General features: G+C 43.0%; 2 protein-coding genes across 13 annotated transcripts in view; one reads left to right on the plus strand and one right to left on the minus strand.

Annotated features, from left to right (window-relative positions):
* Positions 1 to 9,678, minus strand: part of LOC110395691 (putative deoxyribonuclease TATDN3) — a 30,548-nt gene extending 20,870 nt beyond the window's left edge. For 7 of the 10 annotated variants that reach the window (XR_002436578.1, XR_002436577.1, XM_021390401.1 and 4 more), the window contains exons 1-10: positions 9,566 to 9,678; positions 9,450 to 9,482; positions 9,304 to 9,377; positions 9,082 to 9,166; positions 7,423 to 7,485; positions 5,966 to 6,075; positions 5,422 to 5,477; positions 5,079 to 5,191; positions 3,786 to 3,866; positions 3,287 to 3,424 (exon numbers count right to left, since the gene is read on the minus strand). Coding sequence is in view for 8 of the 10 variants with exons in the window: in XM_021390401.1 (XP_021246076.1) it covers positions 3,287 to 3,424; positions 3,786 to 3,866; positions 5,079 to 5,191; positions 5,422 to 5,477; positions 5,966 to 6,075; positions 7,423 to 7,485; positions 9,082 to 9,166; positions 9,304 to 9,377; positions 9,450 to 9,482; positions 9,566 to 9,622 (810 nt within the window). In the remaining 2 variants the exon portion in view is untranslated. Of the gene's footprint in view, positions 1 to 879; positions 1,686 to 3,286; positions 3,425 to 3,785; positions 3,867 to 5,078; positions 5,192 to 5,421; positions 5,478 to 5,965; positions 6,076 to 7,422; positions 7,486 to 9,081; positions 9,167 to 9,303; positions 9,378 to 9,449; positions 9,483 to 9,565 lie in introns of those variants that run through there. The other 3 variants (XM_021390402.1, XM_021390396.1, XM_021390394.1) reach the window with 3 other exon arrangements.
* Positions 9,606 to 22,348, plus strand: NSL1 (NSL1, MIS12 kinetochore complex component). Of its 3 annotated transcripts, none has more exons than XM_021390408.1 (6): positions 9,606 to 9,875; positions 10,566 to 10,665; positions 13,009 to 13,139; positions 16,056 to 16,110; positions 20,151 to 20,218; positions 20,796 to 22,348. In XM_021390408.1, exons 1-6 carry the CDS (start codon positions 9,621 to 9,623, stop codon positions 21,072 to 21,074), a joined length of 888 nt encoding a protein of 295 aa, XP_021246083.1. In that variant the 5' UTR covers positions 9,606 to 9,620; the 3' UTR covers positions 21,075 to 22,348. The 3 variants fall into 3 exon arrangements, with proteins under 3 accessions (XP_021246083.1, XP_021246084.1, XP_021246085.1); XM_021390409.1 differs by having other exon boundaries at positions 10,584 to 10,665; XM_021390410.1 differs by having other exon boundaries at positions 9,606 to 9,758; positions 10,584 to 10,665.

The following is a 22,396-nucleotide window of genomic DNA, read 5'->3' on the forward strand; positions in this document are numbered from 1 at the left end:
GTGAACATGTGTTTTGTGCGAATGCCACATCCCTGATTCCCAACACCCTATAACAAGCACAAAGTCCCAGACAGACACATAGATTGGCAATGGATGTTTTCAGAGGGCACTGACATCTATACATGCAGGTTACATGGCGCTAGCACAGAGCTCAACTCCACCCTGAGCTTCCCATGCAGGTGACCCCAAAACAGAAGGGAAGTTATCCAGGGGTGCTTTGATGGGAGCTCCCCACATGGTGCTCCATTTAACTTCTTCCCACAGTGCTCTGTTCGCTTCCTCCCTCTTTGTTGTGTGTCCAGAAAGACTCTGAGCTCAAAAGTGCTCTCTCCATGTATTTATAGCAACAAGCCCAGGCCAACTGAAACTTCAAAGCTGCCCTTTCCAGCAGCGCACTTCACAAGGACAGGCCTTCCTGCCAGATAACCCCCGGCCCTCCAGTTTCCCAGCCCTGGCAGTGCAGTGCGAGAAGGCCTGGTCCCACAGGGTTGTACCACAGCAGGGATGAGGGAAATGCATGAGGAGCTGGGAACGGGGAGGCTGCCAGTGGGGTGGGACTGCAGGGCTGCAATGGGAGCATGACCGGGCACGCACAGGAGAGCGGGTCTGCCACGGTGAGGAGGTCCCAAATCCCTTGGAAAGAAAATCCCTGCGCTGCTTGTGCAATGAGTTATCTTCTGTTAACACAGGGACTGCCTGATCTGCGCTGAGGCTGGGCTGACAAGGAAACAAGCATCAGCTTTCACTACTCAGTGACAGAACGCACAGCCCTGGCACAACCAAAATAGACCCAAGATCCTAACATGCCCATTAAAGGAGACAAAACCCAAGCGTACACCCGTTGTGGTGCCACAGGGAACAGCTTTGGATAGAGTGGGCTGCATGTCCTAGTGCCTCATTGTTTATTCTCTCCACCATTCTTTTTCACAGTTACATGATTCACAGCAGTACAGGGGCACAAAAGATGGCTAGCACTCAGGGCAGGAAGGGAGGTCGTGTCCATGGAAAACCAGCCCTGGGGCACTAAGGGAGGGATAACCACCTGCTGGAGAGGAAAGCACTGAGACAATGAGTTGCTGTGGCAGTCTGTAATTTTTCTTTGATCTGAACTGCGTCTTTTTAAATTCCATATAGAAAGCAAAGAGAAGAACAACAAACCTTTCTGCTAAGCCAGTAACTCTCTCAAATTCATTTTTCCTGCTCTGTAACGGAAACAAAGGCTCTAGCCAGCATTAATGAAAAAACAAACAAAAGCAGGAGCTCATTAGTGATAAAAGTTGCGTTTCCAGCCAATTATTTACTGTTTCTGCTTCTAAAGAGCCTATCTATGCATTGCATAGGAGCCAGTTGAAAGCACCTCCAGAAAATGCCTTTGGTCCATTTGTTCAAACTCTTATCACAATAAGCAGCAGGATAAGTAGCAGGGGTTCAGCACACATGCACTCGACCTCACTGCTAAATGAACACATTGAAAAGGTGATCTCTTGTGCAAAGAAACAAGCTTATTTCCAGAGCCTGCTGCCCTCAGTGCCAGCTATAGGAGCAGAGCTAGCAAAGGCAACCAAAGAGCAGTCCAGAGCTGGTACAGCTTCTCGTCCTTCTCCATACATGATTGTATTTCCATGCTTCACACAGTCAGCATGAAGCACACGTCAGGTAGCCTGGTATCACCTGCTTAGCATCTCCTGTGACAACATAATCATTAATATCATATAAATATTTTAAAGACTATTGCACACCTGTTCCCTAGAACCACCTGGAGGCAAACTCTGTCCTTTACTAATTTGGTGGAACTGGTGCCTGCAGATCCAGGATAACAAATGGCCCTAACTACTCTGGGTCAAAGCCTCAGGAGATTCACATGGTGCTGAGCTGCATGCAGACTATAATAGAAACTAATTCTTCAAGTTCTGTTGTTTGCTGCAAGACTGCTTAGAAACGTATGTCTACATTTGGTAAGATAACTCTGGGTAAAAAGCAGAACACCACAACATGGGGATGGCTTACACTGCAAGCTTTTGCTCCCATTTCTATTTTACCTGATGGAGCTGATACCTTCCCCATCTGAATTCTCAAAACAGCAAATAAAAACAAAACAAAACATTTGTCCTGACCTGTAAGACAGAAGCATTCAGCTCTAAGCTATTTACTGCTAGCAACTTAATATGCCAATCAAGCCAATATTATCTGTCCTCCTCATCCAACCCACAGAAAGGTAGACATCTGATGAATTCAGAATTGGGCATTACAAACCATTTTCCAAAGGGGCAACCAGGAAGATGCTTATGCAGGAAGACAGGAAGAAGTCTAACCTGGAAAATCATGTGAGTGCCCAATCTTAAAGCCAAACGCTCTTGCCAAGGGCTGGTATGTTGCATGATTTTCTACCAAAGATGGTCATGGACTGAAAACTAATACTTCCCTATTTGCTTCACTGAGCTACTAACAATCTCCAGGGAGACAAGGCCTGTACCTCCCTACTTGGCTCTCAGAACAAGTGTCATTTGTAACTCACCTCTTCATTGTTGTTTAAGTCAACAAAATTCTGCTCAGTATTTCAGCAGATGCACATTCATACAGGGTACTGTAACTGGGTACTGAGGCAACACAATACCCAGTTTTTAGAACACTGGCTATCATAGCAGAATCCACAGCAGACAAGTCCCTCTAAGATCTCAGAACATTGCACTTGCTGCTCCTGATACAGGGCAGACAGAAGAGTAAGCCTGCAGATAAGACCAAATCCAGCGTTCTTCCTTTGAGAGCGATTCAAAAAATAATAATAAAAGCTCAGCCTTCTCAAAATAGCCAAAATCTGAGCAACTGTTAAGTTACTGTATGCAAGGGAAAAGGAGGGGGGAAAGTAGAAGGACTGCCATTCTTTCCTTCTAACTGCATATTGAAAAGATTGGAGTTGCCACACCTGCTCTGCTCAGAGCCCAGTCTGCCTGACACACAGAGCACATCCATCCCGCTGGGGTTTTCAAGCAGGTCCTAGTGGAGCTAACACATCACACACGTGGGGCCACAGACAGGTGACTTCCAGTCAGCGGAATGAAGAACAACTTATCTTTATCACATTTAAAAGACAATAATGTTGTATACAGAAGACCTTTGATGAACTCACTATATTTGTTGTAACTTGTATCTGTACAACACTGTGCTCACTTCTTGACCTCTCTGATAGCAAAACCCCACTTAAGGCCAAGAGGTGAATTGGTTTCATTTATTACATCATAACCAATAGTTTCAGCAACATCATGTATTTCAGTTTCTAAGTCTATACCTGAAGAAAGTTATGAAGTTTGGGGAATACTTTCAGTGCATTCTGTGTTGTCACTTCTATAACTTCTTCAACTGGAATTCCTTTAATTTTAGCAATATATTCTGCAGCAATGTAAACATTTTTTGGTTCATTTCTCACCTGGATTTAAAAAAAAAAAAAACCACAAACAGACCAAATAACAGATCCCTCCAGATGACAAGTGCTTCAGATTCAGTACTTCCTGACACACTTCTAGTCACATTGTAGTATCTTGAGTAGAGAAATTATAGATATCTATCGTCCTTGAACCATTTTCCCCCATGATCCTTTCTGGAATTTCTTTTCCTTTCCCAGCTTCAGGAATGCAACACCTCTTTAGCTACTTCTCTGAATTTCCACCTGGCAATCTCTTTCATGCCTTGTCCATGCCTACACTACTCCTCTCTCCCACGCTAGCAACTAACCTCCACAAGGAGTCATTGTGGATATACATACGTAGAAGTCCCCCCCCATCATTTACCTGTTTTTCAGGCCCCAGAGCAGGAGAGTCAGTTTCCAAGCATATACTTTCCAGAGGTAACAGTTTCACAAGTTTCTGCTTCTTGAAGAAAATAAAGATAACTATTAAATGCTTTACGCACTTCAGACTTGTGGAAAAAATGGAAGATATAAAGATAAGCTCTGCATTTAAAAACAATGTTCTAAGACACTGATGCCACTGTCAGTATACTATCAACAATGGCAGCAAAAATATCAGGAGCTGCCCAAGAAGTCCTTTTAAAAAAGGATTATCCCATTTTTTGTGACTCTAAACATCCGAAGCACTATTACCTAAATACTGGAACCTTCATTACTTTATCAAAGTACGTGATTATTTTGCACAGAATACCCTACAATTAGATTGTCAATGCAGTTTTAATCTGCTACTTTTCTGTTCATACAGTATTTGAATATCTTTTTCCCATCTCTGCTTTTACCCCTCAGCTCCAGTTTGCTCTACTTTCTGCAGTTTCCTACCCTCACCCCCAACTATATCCATCCCTCACAAGCCTTCCACTTGAATGATGCCTCTTCCTTTCATACATTTCCTGAACTCATCACAGAAAATGATGACGGTGTAGGATGGAAACAGACTGCTACCTGAGAAGTCAGCATAGTTTCAGCAGCCCAGACTAGAAATAGAAGCAGCATTTCACTAAGTCCAGCGCTGAAACTGGCCAGTGCTGACCTTAAGCAATATAGCTGATGCTTCAAGGGGCACGCCATGGGCTAATCACAACTTTTCAAAGACCTGTAACTTAGCCAATGGTAAGTGGATTTCCTTTTGAACAAAAAGTGCCATAGCACTGAGATAAAAACTAGTCCTTTTCCACGTGTCATTTCCCTACTCTAAAACATTACAATATCAAAAGTTTCCACAGAAAAGTTCATCAGAACACAACAAAATGAGAAAAAAAAAACACCTATTTTCTTAATGGTTGCTTCTCAGGAATAGCTGAACTGTTTTAGCCAAAATTTCTCCCCCAAACATCAAGCTAAGGCAAAAATCCCAGACAAAATTTAGCCAAAGTAAAAAGGCAATTTTAAAAGTAATTGAAAGCAGGATCTTTTATCAAAAAGCATCAAGTGACTGTAATCACATCTGTCTGTGATAGCCCTTTAAACTATATAGACTTAATAAAAAAACAGCCAAACAACCAAGCATTCTTTTGAGCTGCACAGTAAAAATGCAGTTATGTTTGCCAACGTGCTAAGCTGCCAGCCATCGCCTGCAGTCCCCCAGCACCAAGGAGTGATCCCCTTTAAATATTACCTGATCACTCCTTATAATGGAAGGAGGAATGGAGAAGAAGTATCCAGCTTTCACCCCTTCCATTGCTACAGATGGCTTCCCATCAAATGCATGAAGCAACACCTTTGAAGCGCCTTAGAGAAAAGAAACAAACCAATTCATCAGCAGTGTTTACAGCAGGTTCACAGTGTCAGCTTCCAGCTGAACCTCAGTCCCATTAAAGAGTAAATACAGAATCTCTGCATCGCTCTTCCCAAGTTTCCCGGGCACAAAAAGATAGGAAAGCATTGCAAAACTGAAGAAATTATTTTATGAAATTCAGATGGCAAAAAGTAAGATGGAAAAAAATGCATTAAAAACATACCTTGCTCCTTTAAGAGATTAATGGTTGGTCTACCAGCTGAGCGGGAGTGAACATTTCTGCAAAGGAAAGAGAGAGAGGCCTGGCATTAAGAAATTAAGCAACAGTATCTATATCTATTTTTCAGTAAACATAAATTACAGAATCACAGAATCACAGGGGTTGGAAGGGACACCTGGAGGTCATCTAGTCCAGCCCCCTGCTAAAGCAGGCTCCCTAGAGTAAGCTGCAATGAACCAACAGCACGTTGGGAAGAAAACAATTTATCTGTGTTACCACTTTTACCAGGAAAAAAAAGACTAGAGATATGTATTTAAATCATTTCAGCGACAGTGAGTAATTAGCAACAACATTGTGAGGACTGAATAGACAAGTCCACTCTATTCATGGGCAAAATTCAGTAATTATACCTCAAGCTGAAGACTGTCAGGACACTAATACCAGTTTAAACCACATGAGTTCTAGAGTCTCTTAGTAATTATAAATCGTGGGAACTATTTCCAGAGGTTACTGAGATCTGGAAAACTCTCATATTAGTAAAACTTACAAAGGCAAATCCAGTCTTCTTGCTAACTCAACCTGCTTGATCAGAACCCGTCTTTGTCCTTCCTTCTGTTCATCTGTGCTGGCAAATCTGGGAGTGAAATCTAATCCAACCTATTGTACAAGAACAGAAGTGAGAAAGTTGTCCAGGTCTAACGCTTGACTAAACCACAATAGCATAGAGAGAAAAAGAAAAAAGAAAGAAAAAAAGGCTCAAACCTGCAAGGCATTCCAAAATGTATTTACAAAAGTTTCAAGTTGCGCCAGGGGAGATTTAGGCTGGACATTAGGAAATACTACTTTTCTGAAAGAGTGGTCAGGCGCTGGAACGGGCTGCCCAGGGAGGCGGTTGAGTCACCGTCCCTGGAGATGTTCAAGAAACGTTTAGATATAGCGTTGGGAGACATGGTTTAGTGGGGTTGTTGGTGGTAGGTGGATGGTTGGACTAGGTGATCTTGTAGGTCTTTTCCAACCTAGCTAATTCTATGATTCTATGATTCTATGAAAAGATGGTAATTAAAAAGGCAGTAGCCACAGCTGCAGCTTAATTCAGAAAGGAATTTATTCTTAAAATAAGACTTTCAATTATGAAAGCATTTGAGGGCAGGGACTGTATTTAGCATTTTAATCTGTAAGTAGTTTTCTGAGTTTTTATATACTATTAAATATTATTTCAGATTACAACTCAAAGCTGGATCTCCAGTGTAAGCTGAATTTTTGACTTGAACCTGTAACTTAGTCCTATTGCTAGCAAAAATTACTCATTAATTCTATAGTCTTTTGATCTAAATATATTCAAACAGAATTTAAACTTTCTCAAAGAAACCAAGTTTGCAGTTACACCAACGAAAGACCTTGAGATAAAATACAGGAACAACACAGAATTACAGAATAACAGAACGTCCCGCACTAGAAGGGACCCATAAGGATCACCAAGTTCAACTCCTGGCTCCACACAACAAGTTTAGCTCCAAGTTCTTTCAACAATTGCCTTTCCTCCAGCAAGTGCAGAACCAGCCACAAACCCCTCTGCTACTGACTTACCAAAGGGACAGACTCTACCCTAAACTTTTCAAGCCTCGGTTTGTTTATAAGGGAATACACTATAGTAGACATTATGTGGATAGAGATAGACAAGGGATCACAAGAAAAAAGGACTTACATAAGTTACTGAGGCATGTTGAAACCATAGGTTGGCCTAACTGTGTTGCGGAAGGGAGGAAGGACCTGAACAAGGGTAACTATTTCCTAATAACAATATAATGAAGGAAAACAGGGATTTGGGAAAATCTACGAAGGAGAGCACAATAAGAGAATTACAAATCAGACTTGGTGTTCTTTCAGACCGCCAGCAATATTTATTGCATACACAAAGCCAAGTGTTCACTAAGTTTTTGTAACTCTGGTGGCAGATGCTGTCAAAGCCATACACGTTTAAACCCATTTTGGAAATCTACTTACTTCTCCAATTGCCACCAACTTATCTTTGTAGAGTTCTATAAGTGGCAATGCTCCATCCAGATCCTGTAAGAACAAAAGCAATCTTCACTGACCATATGAGGCGGAAGCTGTATGAATATAGAGTTGTGATTAATTTGGATTTTCTGGCCACAAGGGCACACTGCTGGCTGATGGCCAACCTGTTGTCCACCAGGACACTCAGTTCCTTCTCTGCAGAGCCGCTTTCCAGCAGGTCAGCCCTAGCCTGTACTGATGCATGCAGTTATTCCCCCGCAAGTGCAGGACCCTACACTTGCACTTGCTGAACCTCATCAGGTTCCCCTCTGCCCAATTTTCCAGCATGCCCAGGTCTTGCTGAGTGGCAGCACAGCTTTCTGCTGTGTCAGCCACTTCTCCCAGCTTTGTATCATCAGCCTTTCCCTTCACTCCTCTTAAATTCCGTACCTTAAACTTGCTATTACTGGGAGCTGAGCCACCAGCTGTATTTCAGAGACCTGCAGGATTTTCCTCCTTTACTCAAAGACCCCTCCTTTCAAGGTGAATTTTCCATAGGATCAGAAGAGGTAACAAAGCCCATAGAAAGTCTGTTCATGTTACGTGGCTGCAGACAGCTCTCCAAGCTTCCCAGGCTAAGGGCACAAACTGGTATTCTCTCACTCCCATGCTAACAAAGGGCCATCTGCAAACACGATGCATTCTGTTCACTGTAAGCAAACTATTCACTTGGGATTTTTAGAACTGTTTGGCTGAAGCATCACTAATGGGGCCAGATGGCACCCAGTGCTGCTGAAGTCACACAAGCAGACGCTATCCTGGAGGCCCTGGGGTTTGGTCTGCTGTGTCCTCAACCTTACAGAAACAACTAACTGGGAATCAGGCAGACCAGGACACCCCCTTGTATCTCCAGCGCAGCCATAGCACAGAATCATAGAATTGTTTGAGTTGGAAGGGACTCCCAAAGGTCATCTAGTCCTTCTTCCCTATGTCCAGTCTCAATGTGAAACTCCTCTCTTTTCATTTGAAACAAAGTCCCCCTGTCCTAACACAACAGACCCTGCCAAAGAGTCTGTCCCATTCTTTCTTGTAACCTCATTTTAGATACTGAAAGGCCACTCTCAAGTCTCCCTGGAGCCTTCTCTTCTCTGGTCTGAACAGCCCCAGCTCACTCAGCCTGCCCTCACAGGGGAGGTGTTCCATCCCTTGGATCATTTTTGTGGCCCTCCTCTGGACGTGCTCCAACAGATCCATGTCTTTCCTGCACTGAGAACTCTACATTTGGACGCAATACTCCAGGTGATGTCTCACCAGCGCAGAGCAGAGGGACAGGACCTCCCTCACCCTGCTGGCCATGCTTCTTTTGATGCAGCCCAGGATCCAGTCAGCTTTCTGGGCTGGCTCATGTCCAGCTTGCCATCCACCAGTACCCCCGGGTCCTTTTCAGCAGGGCTGTGCTCCATCCTTACACCCCCCAGCTTGTACTGATAGCGGGGGTTGCCACAACCCAGGTGCAAGATCTTACACTTTGATTTGCTGAACCTCATGAGGTTCTCCTGAGCCCCCTGCTCAGCCTGTCTAGGTCTCTGGATGGCATCCCATCCCTCGGGCATGTCCACATAACAGCACATCACAGCTGCACCAGGTTACCTGCCGTTGCTTTACCTTTAAAGTAACACTGCGTTGCTCTTCTGGAGAAACCTCCTGCACAGGGTGAACGCCCAGACACGGCAGCACGAACCCTGGGAACCTAGAACATAGCACACACACCAGCACCGTGACAGATCACGGGGAAAAGAAAGTTTGAAGTGGAAGCGAAGGCCAGCCGAGCTGCGAGGCGGGCAGCACGGCCCCAGTCACAAAGGGCGCCAGGCCCTCGCCTCGCACCTGTCGGACAGCTCCAGCACGCTCCGGAACTCCCCCGCTCGTTCGGTCACCGTCACCAGCGCCGCCACCGCCGCCTGTCACAGCCACAAACAGCGCTGAAGCCCGTGCTGCGGGCCGCACCGGCCGAGCCGCGGAGTGCGCCTCACCTGCCGGGCCGCCCGCACCACGGCCGCCACATCCTGCAAGAGACGCGCAGACGCCTCAGCGCCGGGCCGGGCCGGGCCGCTACAGCCGCCCACCCGCCCGCCCCGCGGCACCTCACCGGCTGGAAGCAGGGCGCGGAGAGGTGGCAGTGGCAGTCCACCGGCCCCGCCGCCATGCCGCCACCCCGCGCCCGGCCTCGGCCTCGGGAGGGAAGGGGCGGGGGACCGGCGGGTTGTGCTTCCGGGCCGGCATTTTCGGTTCGGAGGAGGCGGGAAATGGCGGCCGGGTCGCCCGCCCGGCAGGACCCGCGGGTGCGGTGCTGCTCGCGGCGCGGCCTGGACGAGGTGGTGGGGCTGTGCGCGCCCTTCCTGCGGGGCCTGGCGCAGGGGCAGCCGGGCGGCGCCGCCGCCGCGGACGACGCGATCTGGGTACGGCCCCGGGGACACCCGCGGCGCGGCCGGGGCTTCCCGCTGCGGCCCACGTCGTCCTGCCGGGCTCGGGCGGTCAGCGGGCGGCAGAGCACCGGGGTGGTGGGGTGAGGAGGTGCAGCGGTCGAGTGCTGTGCTCGGTGCGGAGCTGTCGCTGCGTGAAGGGTACGAAGGGGCCGGAATGCGCTCGGAGGAGAACAAAGAAGCCGGTGAAGGGCCAGAAAACAGAAGTTAGGGAGTGGCTGAAGGAACTGGGGCTGTTTGGTCTAGAGGACGCGAGGCTGAAGGGAGATCTCGTTGCTCTACAACTGCCTGAAAGGCTGCAGCGAGGAGTGGTCGGTCTTTTCTCACAAGTGATGAGGGATAGGATGCAAGGAAACAGCTTCAAATGATGCCGGGGAGGTTTAGATGGGATGTCAGGAAGAATTTATTCATAGAAGGAGCAGTCATGCAATGGAACGGGCCATCCAGGGAAGTAGTGGAGTGCCCCGCCCTGGAGATATTTAAGAAAGGTGTGGACGTGGCACTAAGGGATGAGGCTTAATGCTGGACTTTGTAGTGCCAGGTTGATGGTTGGAGCTTCACAGTCTTAAGGATTCTGTGATTCCTGCCTGCCCAGCCAGGCAGTCATACAGGAAGGGTCCTATGTGCTGATGTTGTACACATGTGTCTAAAGCATAACTTTTGCAGCCCATGCATCTCTTGCAGAACTTTGAGGCAGCAGTGAGAGAGAATATTACCATTAATGGGCAGCCCTGGGCGGAGACATCAACCGACTCTGAACCAAACAGTACGTGTGGTTTTTCATTCATTTTGCATGGGTTTATTTGGATTTTTTAGATGTGGTATTCTTAATTGGGCAGTTCTTCCTCTGGCTGGCTGTGGCAACAATGACAGTCATGAAGCTGATGAGGTGGAACTCAAGCTTGGCTGTGTCTGTCTAAAAAATTGAAATACTGCACAGCAGTATTTCATGGTTCTTGCAGAGCAGTATTCATAAGGGAAAAGCAACTAAAAGGTACAGGAACATGTATCCGTGACAAAAACAAAAGGGAGGACAGCTTTATCAGAAGGAGCATTGTTCTGGTTGACACCTATAGCAAGATGCTTATAGACGGTTAGACACAGATTTTGGCTACCACTGTTACGGCGCCTAAGTAACTTAAAGGATCTATTCTTTACTAGAGAAAAGTAGGTTAGAAACTCCTACAACATTTGATGCTGACACAGAAGAAAATAAGGCTTAACTAAATTTAATGGCAGCTGTCTTGCTGGAAAGTCTGCAGAAAGCTTTTGGAAAGTTGCTATTCCAAAACATAATTTTTAATTCAGATTGGGAAAGAGCGTGTTCCACCTCAACAACTTCGCTCATAAGAATAAAGGAGGTATACAAAATCTGATGGACTAGGGCAAGTTGATCTGTTTTTACAGCTAGAATGCAGCAGTAGGATGGAACCAAGTGTGGAGGTTTCAGCTCTACTCTGGGCAGTCACTGTTTGATTGCCCAGAGGGTGAAATTTTCTTCCTTGTGTCTGCTGGAATTTCTTTTACTGCACCATATCTGTTGCCTCTTGTCCTTAGACTGCACACCTCTGAGAAGAGCCTACCTCCATCCTCTCTAGAACCACCCTTTAGCTAGACAAGGATAACAGATTTCTCCTGTAGCGTTCTTTAGGCTGAACAAACAGCAGCTCTCTCAGCTGCTTCTCATACATCAGGTACTCCAGATGCCAAGCCTCCAAGCAAAGGTGGAATAATCTAGGTAGATGGAAATGGTGGCTGGATCATTGAGCTCAGAAGGTTACATTTAATGGCTCGTTCTTTTACCTCAAGGTTGATTACAAGCAGAGATCCTTCTGGGACCTGTTAGGTTTAGAATGCCAAAGCTCCTCTACACTTTTTAATGGCAAGTCTAAAAAAATAAAGAATCCCACTAACTCTCAAAACTTGTTGGTTTGGGGTTGTTGTTTTTTTTGTTCTTGCTTTGTTTTTTTACTTTCTGAGGTGTATAATCACCTGATTCTGCACAGCTTGACCAAGAGAGGGTGCTCAAAATCCATTTGTTACCACAAGATTGAAAATAATGTATGGCTTGCAAGCTGTATCCGACATGTTATTGGGAACCGAATGTAAATTCTAAGGAGTTTGCAAAATTAAATGTAAAAGTCATAAAGCAAGACTATTTTGGGGGTTTTAAGTTTCTACTGGTGGAGAAAAAATTATAGGTGTCCAAATGGAGGAATACAGAAATATGTGCTACCTCTCAGTTATGCAAAGTTAGAATATAACACTGAGCTGTTAATTCTGTTTTCTTCCATAACTCATAATTTTTATGGTCTGTAATGATGGCTTGTGACGTCAGGACAGTGCAGGCATTTATTTGTCCAAATGCTGAAAGCATTCTTAAAACAGTGTCTTAAGCTTTATAAACTGTCAGGTTTAATTGAAATCTTGGAGAAGCTGCGTACTTGTAGTAGAGTAACAGAAGTCAAAATACTTCAGTCATGTTCTACACATTTAACCTAATCTGATTGGAAAAGAAGGCTGTGAAAGTTGGCTCCTATCAGATGCAGTGTCTTTGGCATCAGATTTTGAAAGCAGACATGATTTTGCTTTTCCCACTCCCTGTGAGTAGTAATTATGGATGTCCTCAGCGTACAGAGTATTTCTGGGAACGCGGTTACGTTAAGGTGACGGTGTATGTTGTCAGAAATGTATGGATTGATTTAATGATTAAAATGTATATCTGTGTTCTATATGATATGAAGTCAGTTAGGCTTCACATTACTGCTTGGACAGCTGCATTTTATTTAATGCTTCTAAATTACACAGATCAAATCATTTTTCTTGCAACATCTTGCTCTGTTTCCTTCAGCTGAAAAACAAGCTAGCTCAAAAGGTGACCACTTCTTTGTGAGACTTTTGTCTCGGATTCAGAGTGCATAGAGCGTTGGCGATTTTTTCCCCACTGGTGGATCCAGGACAGATGTATTCATCTTTGTTGAGAATCATGTTTGATTTCTTATTTCAGCTCTAAAGCTGTCTTTTTCCTTAGGACTTTGTCTCAAAGAAAATACACATTGTAGGTAGGAGCATCATTGCAATAACTTTGTTGCATGCTTGCCATGCTTAGGTTCCAACATCAAAATTCTTGAAGATCAGCTTGATGAACTGATAGTAGAGACAACAACAAAGCGTAAGCAGTGGCCTAAGAAGATACTGGTGCATGCTATCCAAACCATGAAAGCAGAGCAAGAGATGTTGGTGAGTAACACAGATGTTCAGAAAACCTTTGCTTATAGTTGCTGGAGTGTGTAATTTGAAAGAACAAATCATCAAATGTTGACCTTTAAGTTTCTTCCCATCATTGCATTTGATTTTGTCATATAATGAAATTTTTTGCTTGTGTGAATTTGCATTAATTTGTTCTTCAGTAAAATAAGGGTTTATTTCAAACTTCTGTGACTACAAATGAATTGGGCCTGTGTTACAGTTCAGCAAATTACTTAGACGTATTTTTCCCATATGACAATTTGTGGTTTGCAAGTCAATTTACCCCTATTTATCTTGTAAAATCCAGGTTTCTAAAGTTCTTGTCTGAAGGCTGATTGAAGTACTAAGTGTTACGATACTTGCAGGTAGATATTATCACATGCAGTATTTGGCTTTTGAAGAAATGTCTCTGTTTTCCTGAGCACTTCTGTTAACCTAGTAACTACACTGAGTACCTTCAGTAAAAAAAGAAAAGAGGTAGTGTGGATTATGAATAGGTTCATCAATTTCTGTTTTTTGACACTGAGTATAAGGTAATCAATGGTATTAGGCAGCCCAGTCCTGTTCTTGGTGGCTAAGTTTCTTTTCTGCAGTTACACTAGGACTCCTTTTTGCTTAACTGCAGGTTCATTAGGAGTAAGTTTTCTTTCTGTTATTCACTTTGCTATCCTAAAGAGCTGTGACCTTCTTCCCCTCTCCTGAAGTACATTTTTTAAGTATCTGACTTTTGAATACATTCTTAAACCATCTTGGTTTTGTGGCAGGTTAATGGCTTAATGATAGGTGCTTTATTATATGATTTTGGAGGGAAAAAAAAACATCTGAATCTTCAGGAGTAAAAGACAGGAATATCTGGACTACTGTACATTGTTTGAGCCATTTCTGTGTGAGCATGTTTGTGAACAGATTAGATGAAGAAGGAGGAAGAGGAGGACTAGGGAAAACGCTCTCCCTTTCTGAATGGGACTGATGACAAAGGACATGGAAAAGGCCAAGAAACTTAGTCCGTTCTTTGCGGTCTTTCCTGGTAAGGTTTGCCTTCAGGAACCATAGGCCTCCAAGACCTGTGGGAAACTGTCAAACGAGGAAGATGTAACTTGAGGGAATGGTAGAAGAGTGTCAAGTTAGGGAATATTTAAAGAAACAGGGCACACACGAGTCTATGAGCCTTGATGAGATGTGCCCGCAAGTGATGTCATTGCAAGGGCACTAGATAACTGTACAATGAGGCAGATTACAAACTGACCAAATTGCAGCCCTCAGGAGATGTGATCAGCAGTGTGAAGTCTACCTGGAGGCAAATATACCCCAGAGGCTCATGCTGGGACCAGTACTGCCTAACATCTTCATCAGTGATCTGTATGATAGGACAGAGCATACCCTCAGTAGGTTTGCAGACAGCACAAAACCAGGAGTGGCTGATGCACTGCATGGTTATGCTGCTGTTCAGAGGGACCTGGATATGCTGGGGAAATGGGCTGACAGGAAACTCAAAGTTCAGCAAAAGATAATGCTGGGAGGAGAAATAACCAAATGTACCAGGCCAGGCTTCCCAACAGCTGGAAAGCAGCTTTGCCCAACAGGGCCCTGACTGACAAGCTGACTGTGAGCCAGAAACGCACCCTTGTGGCGAAGGAGGCCAACAGCCTCTTGGGCTGCGTTAGGAAGAGCACTACCTACAGGCTGAGAGCATGGTTCTTTCCCTCTTCTCAGCCCTAGTGAGACACATCAAAAGTACTGGGTCCAGTTCTGGACTCCTCAGTGCAAGGAAGATGTGGACAAATTGGAGCAAGTCCAGTGACAAGTCATTGGTGTCATGGGATTGTTCAGCCTGGGAGAGAGAAGGCTTGGGTGTATCTGACCACTGTGTACAAATTTTGCATGTAGTAGGAGGGAAGAAGTGTGACCCACGCTCATCTCGGTGTTTGGACAAGGCTCTCAGACATAGGGTTTCCATTTTGGGTAGTCCTGTGTGGAGCCAGGAGCTGGGCTCCGTGATCCATGTGGAGCCCTTCCAACTCAGGATATTCTGCGATTCTATGAAAATATGCTATTGTATAACACCAAGATTTAACAAGACCTTTTGATCATTTTGCAAAAGGAGAGCTATGTTTGACTTGAATCCTAAAGTAGATGACTTATTTAGGATGCTTCTCAAACTCCTTTATTCTGCAGCTGGCCTTCTCCAATTTTACTACACAACTAGATGATTATTTCAATTGTGTCTGCAAAATACAGAAACATGTTTACGTTCGCATGTCTCTACCTGTATTTCCTTCTTCCCCAATAGTTTCTTTCTTCTAATTCCATCCTTAATATAATTAAATATTGGTTATATTAATTAGTAGTTAACTTCATGCCATCATTCACTGATGAGTCACAAGATTCACAGTAGGGCCAAATAGCCAGAGCGCCTGCCTTGTGAAGGAGAGTGTTCTTACTCTTGCATAAGTAATTGCAGGGATATAATATAGTCATTTAAATCATTTTTCTTAGCTTTTCATTTTAATGTACTGGTTGTTCAAGTTTACTATTCTGTGAAAGCGTACTGTTTTTGTGAATGGTTCCTTAGAAGGCAGAGCTGTTCTTTTTCCTCAGTTGTGCAGCGGATGGTAATGCTTCTTCCAAAACATATGGATTTTAATTTAGAAATTCTCATGCTTTATTCTCATTCCACAGACTAAAGCAGATTTTGGAGACATGTTCTCAGTATGCTTAAGGGTGTAAATCGGAACACTGTTTCTAGTAGTTGAGTATCTGTAAACTAAACATCTAATACTCTGTCTAAATAATTCCACCACCATCTCCTTCTATTAACCTTTCTCCATTGTTCTAACTGCTGTGTATACATTAGATATCTGGCAAAGCAAGAGAGTATTTCAGAATTTTTCTCTTTTGAATTTGCAGAAGCTCTACCAGCCTGTCGTAATGCCAGAAGAAATTAAATCACAGCCTTCTCAAGGTAATGATTTCTCAGGGGAGGGCAGCAGTACCGAGAGAACGTTGCCTTCCTTACTGGCTAGAAACAAACATTTAAGAAGTTTTCTTTCTTTAAATTTATTTATCTTTATTAACTTTTTAAAATAATTAACTAAAATAGCTAGAAGTTTGTTGTAATTGAATGTATTGCTGCATCAGTTTATTAACCTGTATTTCTCTTGTTCTGAATGCTCTCTGCCATTATACACTGTGCTTAAAGGCAGAAGATGCCACTGTGAGGGCAGAGGGAAGAAACTGTCAAACATTCACTCTTTTTCTTGCCTCTGTTTACCCTCTATTCTCACCTCTTCTTCACCACTGGTAGAGGCAAGATGCGGAACTAGATGGACCGCTGACATTATACTTTGACCGTTCTTATGTTCCTTTCTATATAAATACTAGAAATGCTTCAGTCTCTCTTCCTAATCAGGCGGCTTCCTGGGGGAATTGAAAGCTGTCCTGTGGTACTCACTGATGATAGGGTTGACTCTCCTCACTTGTAAAGCATGTATCAAATTTTATCCTGCTTATGTAAAACTGTAAAAGATGTCATAAGTTTGCTACATGTTTTTGAAAGGTTATTCCTTGTTCTGCGGCATTTGTATAAGGTGATATATATTTTGCAGTAGAATAGGATGTGCTTTTTCTGTAGCTGGCCTAAAGAAATGCCTTGCTTGTTTTCATGTACAGAAAAATGACAGAATGTATGTAGGTCACTCCAAAAGTAATGCCTCATATTTATTTCCATACAAACTACAACAGATACAAAGAGCACATTAACACTATTTGATAGAGCATGTTCTTAGCTACAGAACGCTATTTTTCAACATAGTCACCACTGTTAGCTATGCGTTTTAGCCAGTGATGAACAAGAACCTTGAATTCCGCACTTGTAAAAATCTGCACCCATGGAGGTGACCCACTGTTTCACAGCTGCTATGATGGCGTCATTGCTAGGAAGATGTCGCCCACACAGTCCATCTTTCATTGGCCTGAACAGATGGAAGTCAGAAGGCACCAAATCTGAACTATACGGTGGGTGTGGTAGGACAGTCCAGCCAAGATTGGCAGCGTGCTCCATGGTCTCCAGACTGGTATGGGGCCTGGCTTTATTGTGTTGCAAGAGAAAAGCTGCATTCTTCCCTGGCCCAACTCTGGAGGTTCAAGCCTTCAGCTTAATCAGCATCAGGATGTAGTGGTCAGAGTCAATGGTTTGTTTGGGTTCCAGGAAATCCAGAAGGATCATTTCTTTCCTATCCCAAAATACAGTGCACATTGCTTTACCCACTGAGGGCTGCATCTTGACCTTTTTCTTTGATGGGTAAGTCATGTGTCACCACTCCATAGACTGACATTTTGAGACTGACTCTTAATGATGACATGATGTCTTGTCACTGTTAATGATGTGATCCAGGAAACTGTCACCTTCATCCTTGTATTGGTTCAGTAGGTCCTGACAAATTTGCATACAGTGCAAACTTTGAGATATTCCAACGTTGCCACCATTGTATCCAATGCACTGAAGCTGATATTCAGCTCTGAGCACAGTTTTTGAGTTATAATGTGCCAATTTGTGTGGATGAGCTGATCTCATGTTCTTCATTTCGTGGTGTGACAGCTGTGCGTGACTGTCCAGAGCATGGCTTGTATTTCACATTGGTGTCACCATTGCTGAAATGCACCACCCACTTCCTCACCGTGCTCACATCCACTGTTTGGTCTCCATAAACATTCAGCAAACGCTGATGAATGTCAATGGGTGCCACTTTTTCTGCATGGAAGAATTCATTGACACACCTTTGCTTGATACACACTCCCATGTCAGACACCATTTTGTCAGACTGTCCGTGCTGCCATCTGTCGCATGGCAATGACACGTGATGGGATATTGGTGGGAAGGTTCAATCTCTGCTGCCGTACCACCAACATCTGCCTCTGACGTCATAACCCAACATCATGAAATAGGAGGCATTACTTTTGGAGCAGCCGCTGTACCAATGCTGTTTTAAGTGGACAAACATGGTAAGAGAACTCTCACTGTGGATTACTGCACGTGCTGTAAAGCTGGTGTAACAAGCAGAGGTGTTAAATTAAGTTTGAGAAGCAAGGCTCAGGCTTCCAGCTCTCACTCTGCTGATCTGGCTTCACTCTAGGCATCATTTCCTCTTTGTAAACAGGAGATGTTCCTTCCAGAAGTGCCAGCCTGTGCAGCAAAGCAGCTAACAGGAGCAGCAAAGATTGTCACTTCATGTCTGCATTTCTTTTGGTTTCTAGTGTGTAATTCTATGCTCTTCTCATATGAATTAACTACTTACAAGCTAGTAAGAGCTTGCACTATGGTTTTTACCTTCTTATGTTACCTTCTTATAATGGCAAAGCCTCAGTCAAGACAGCATAGAGTTTGTGCTGAATATTAGTATTATGTAGTATTTGGGAAGTTTATGTATCCCAGTTTAGCAAGTACAGCGGCCAGAAACAAAAAATGTTTAGATTACTCAATACCTTTCGTTTCCTCTTTTCATTTCCCTATGTTTTGGAAAGCCTTGAACACTGAGGAATACTCTGCTGTCCATGTAAAGCTGAACTCCTGCAGGCAAATTTCATTTAATTGTGTGTCACTCTTTCTGTATAACTGGAATAATCCCTGGAATTATTTTTACTTAACTCCTTCCTTACAACTAGTCTTCTAATCCCCATATTCTACTGTAAGAATTCCTCTTTATGGACGTGTCCTTCTTTTAGAGAACGTCCATCATAGACTTCCGTGTTGTATTTGAAGAGGCTACTTCTTGAATGTTTTTTCTTCCAAATTCTGAATGATGGTGCATTTTAGCATCCGTATCCATATACGGACTATGTTTCCTAAGCCAGGTTTGATTAGCACTGTTGGCACATGGGCAGACAATTTAACAAGACGCTGTCTCTTCCTGCGTATTACGTTTCAGCAGGAGGTCACTGTCACCCTGCGCTCTAACGCAGTGATTGACTTAAATTATCTTCGGTAGCGTTAATTAGATTGACTTCAAAGCAGATTTGTGTTTTGCTCTGAAATGGTTTAGGACTGCGTGCACCACCTAATGTGGGATTCTTCTGCGGGGACTGGTGACACCCTACAGACAAATACTAGTAGTGCTAGGTGAGACAACTTAGTTCCCAGATGCACACTTACTTAGCTGCTGATGTTAAGTTTTTGTTGATGACATAGTGCTGCAGGCAGGATAATGGCAGAGAGCATGCAAAACTGCTTTATAATAACTTGAAGAGTTTAACTCCTGAACAGAAGAATTATTGTTTGTAAATCAGTCATTAAAAATGTATATTGTGATGATGATCGTATCGCTTCTACAATCAAATATATGCCTTTTTCCCCAGTATTCTGCACTGCTGTCTGCCTCAGTCTTCCTGAAACCTTCCTTTTTTTGTTAGCCCAACAGAATTAATGCCTTGGTTCTTTTTTTACTCCTGCTTGGAAATTAAGCCAGATTAAAAATGTAGTGTGTGTGTTTGTTTGTTTGTTTTAAATAAAAGCTGAGTTCTTGCTATCAGACTGAAGTTGTAAGACTGAGGATTTTTTCCCTCCATGAAATTATTTTCCTTCATGTAATTTTCTCCACAGTGAGGTTTATCCTTTGGACATTTTTTTTCCATGATGTAATATGAATTTGAAAGATTTAAGAACAGATACATATACATATTATTAACTTCCTCCTTTAACTCACATACTGTCTCTGTGTCTCGTGTTTTGGGCAAGCTGTAGGATTTCTAGCAAAGAACTCTGTGGCTTGCAATAGTTGAGATCTCTATGCACTACTGCATTTTGTATGATTAAAAGTAATAAGAGTAATATGAAGCACATCAGCTGTCATCACCAACAATAATTAAAAGGATATGTTGTAGGTTGAACGTTATAGAGGGGGTCCACTGCTTTTCATACCCGGTGTTAAGAAATCAGTAGCAAGGATCAGGGAAGGAGGGGGAGGAGTTATGTATCAGAAGCTTATTGGAGCTTTATGTTTTTCTTAGATGCTTACATTGCAGATCTGAAGCAGGTGACAGAAATGGCATCCGAGCAGATTGGTGAGGCAATGAAGGTGAGATCTATGCATGCTCCAAGTGGATTTTTTTGTTTTGTTTTCTTGTTTTGATAATGTCATGGAACGAGGGTTCTAATTTATCTTGGTTGTAGATTTGTACAAAAAAGCCTCTGTGTACTTTGGAAGCAAGTACATCTTTAGGTTTGTTATTACTGAAGTTACGTCTGTGAAGAATTCTCCCTCAGTTATAGTAGGAAGGAAGAATACCCTCCAGTTTAGGAAGTATTTCTCACAGAGATTTTAAAATCTGCAGCATCTGCAAAGTATCTTCTGAAGACCGGTACAACTTCATGTTGCACGCGACATCTATTGCTATAGCATCAGTTTGCACGTGAACTGTGTTCCTGTGATACTGATTCAGTTTAGAAATGGAATTAAGGAACGTTTAAACTTAGTGTACACTTGCACTCTGAGAGCAGATCCTTGTCACTGTTAGGCGAGTAGCTGAGTTCCCAGTCTTCACCTGCCTTCCTGAGGATCATCTCTGCAGACACTGAAGCTTTTGTGCCCGATCTCACTCATTGTAACCATTACTTTTCCCATGTAACTTGAGATACTTGATTTGTTTTTGCAGTCTCTCCCAGCGCTAATAGAAAGAGCAGAAGGTTTTTCCCAAGCATTAACTTGGCAACCAACCTTGGAACTCTGCAAGCTGCGTCAAGAAGTATTCGCTGGTTGTAATGCAAAGGAGGAAAATAATGTCCAAAACTTTGTATCACCAGCAGAAGTCACACCAACAGGCACTGATACCAGTAACAAGCCTTACACTCTGTTCAAAAGAAAAAAAGCTGCAGATACACCACAGAGAAGATACTACCCACTGCGCCGGAGGAAAATTGCCCTCAGCACATAGATTCCTCATTTAGTATTTTAAGACTAGAAATTCAGAAATATTCTTGTTCAGTGTATTCAGTCTTTTTAAAAAACAAAACAAATTTATTCTACCCTCTAATTCAGTGCTATACAAGGGAGCTTCCTGGATTATTTAGTCTTGATTCTTTTAAGTATTTCTCTTCTTACTGTTACACTGGTGGTATATGAAAGCCTATATGTACCAGTCACACCTGATACCCAGCAAGTATGTTTACTGATGAACTCTCTTCTTTTGCCCTTTTATTACAGCAGTTACCCTCAGTCTTCGTGCTTCTCAGAGCTGTGCAAATGCTTTATGCATGTGGGCACTCCTTCTGCAAAGCACTAAGCGCTCGTATACGGCAGGTACATCTCTGAAGATGTTGGAGAATGTCTGGTTCTCCTAACAATACTTCATTTATACTGAGTTTGGATATTTAATGAATAATTTAAAAATACTTTCAGACTGGAACATCTTAAACCCACCAGTTATAGTACAATGTTTTAGTTTTTAGAAAATCCATGTGCAAATCTAAAATTGATCCCTCCTGTTCCACCTCTTAGGTAATCTTTTAGATCAGCAGGGTTCATTAACAGTCATCTTGATTTGAACTTGGAATTTTAGTAATGATATGCACTTCCCTGCAGTGTGCTCTTCTGTACAATGATTCGACCATCTGCATTTTACCATCTGATATTTCAGTTTGTGTAACTGATTTATGCAATCTGGGGGTTTCCTGGACAATAGATCTACACATTACAGGATCCTGACTTAGCCATATGTCTGTGGCATTTGACTAAACTTTCAAAAAAAAAAAAAATCCAAAACAGTATAGATTAACAGTAAATGGGATTAATTTGAGCTAGCTTTTTTTTTTTTTTAAGCACAGTAGTACCTAGACATTTACATAGTGGTATTAAATTAAGCATTGTGCCTTAGCCACTGACAACTTTTTCCAGCTTATGACTGCATACGCTTACAGTAAGTACTCATGTCTAACTAATACATAATGTATTCCCTCCTGCAGTACATAGAGGATGTTTTGGAAGCTTTGTTAATGGAATGTAGTGTAGTGAGAAGACAGGTGCAGCTTGATATGTAGAGACTGACAGTTTTCAAGAAAATCTGTGACAGACTGTAGCATCATTTATTTTGTAAAGATGAGCACCTGTACTAAGCCTTTGTATATTTAATCATATGTAAATATTTCCTATCACTTTTGTATATACGAACTTCTGTTTTTATACAAAATAAATCAATTAAGAAAGATCAAAGATGCAGATAATGTCTGTCTTAGTCCCGCAATACATGGTGACAGTTAG

The sequence above is a fragment of the Numida meleagris genome, chromosome 3, assembly GCF_002078875.1.
Source record: "Numida meleagris isolate 19003 breed g44 Domestic line chromosome 3, NumMel1.0, whole genome shotgun sequence".
Classification (NCBI taxonomy): domain Eukaryota; kingdom Metazoa; phylum Chordata; class Aves; order Galliformes; family Numididae; genus Numida; species Numida meleagris.

Coding starts and splice junctions, on each gene's coding strand:
- NSL1 (XM_021390408.1), top strand. CDS start 9,621: ATGCCGCCACCCCGCGCCCGGCCTCGGCCTCGGGAGGGAAGGGGCGGG. Junction 10,666..13,008: donor AACCGACTCTGAACCAAACA/GTACGTGTGGTT, acceptor TGCCATGCTTAG/GTTCCAACATCAAAATTCTT. Junction 20,219..20,795: donor AGATTGGTGAGGCAATGAAG/GTGAGATCTATG, acceptor TTGTTTTTGCAG/TCTCTCCCAGCGCTAATAGA.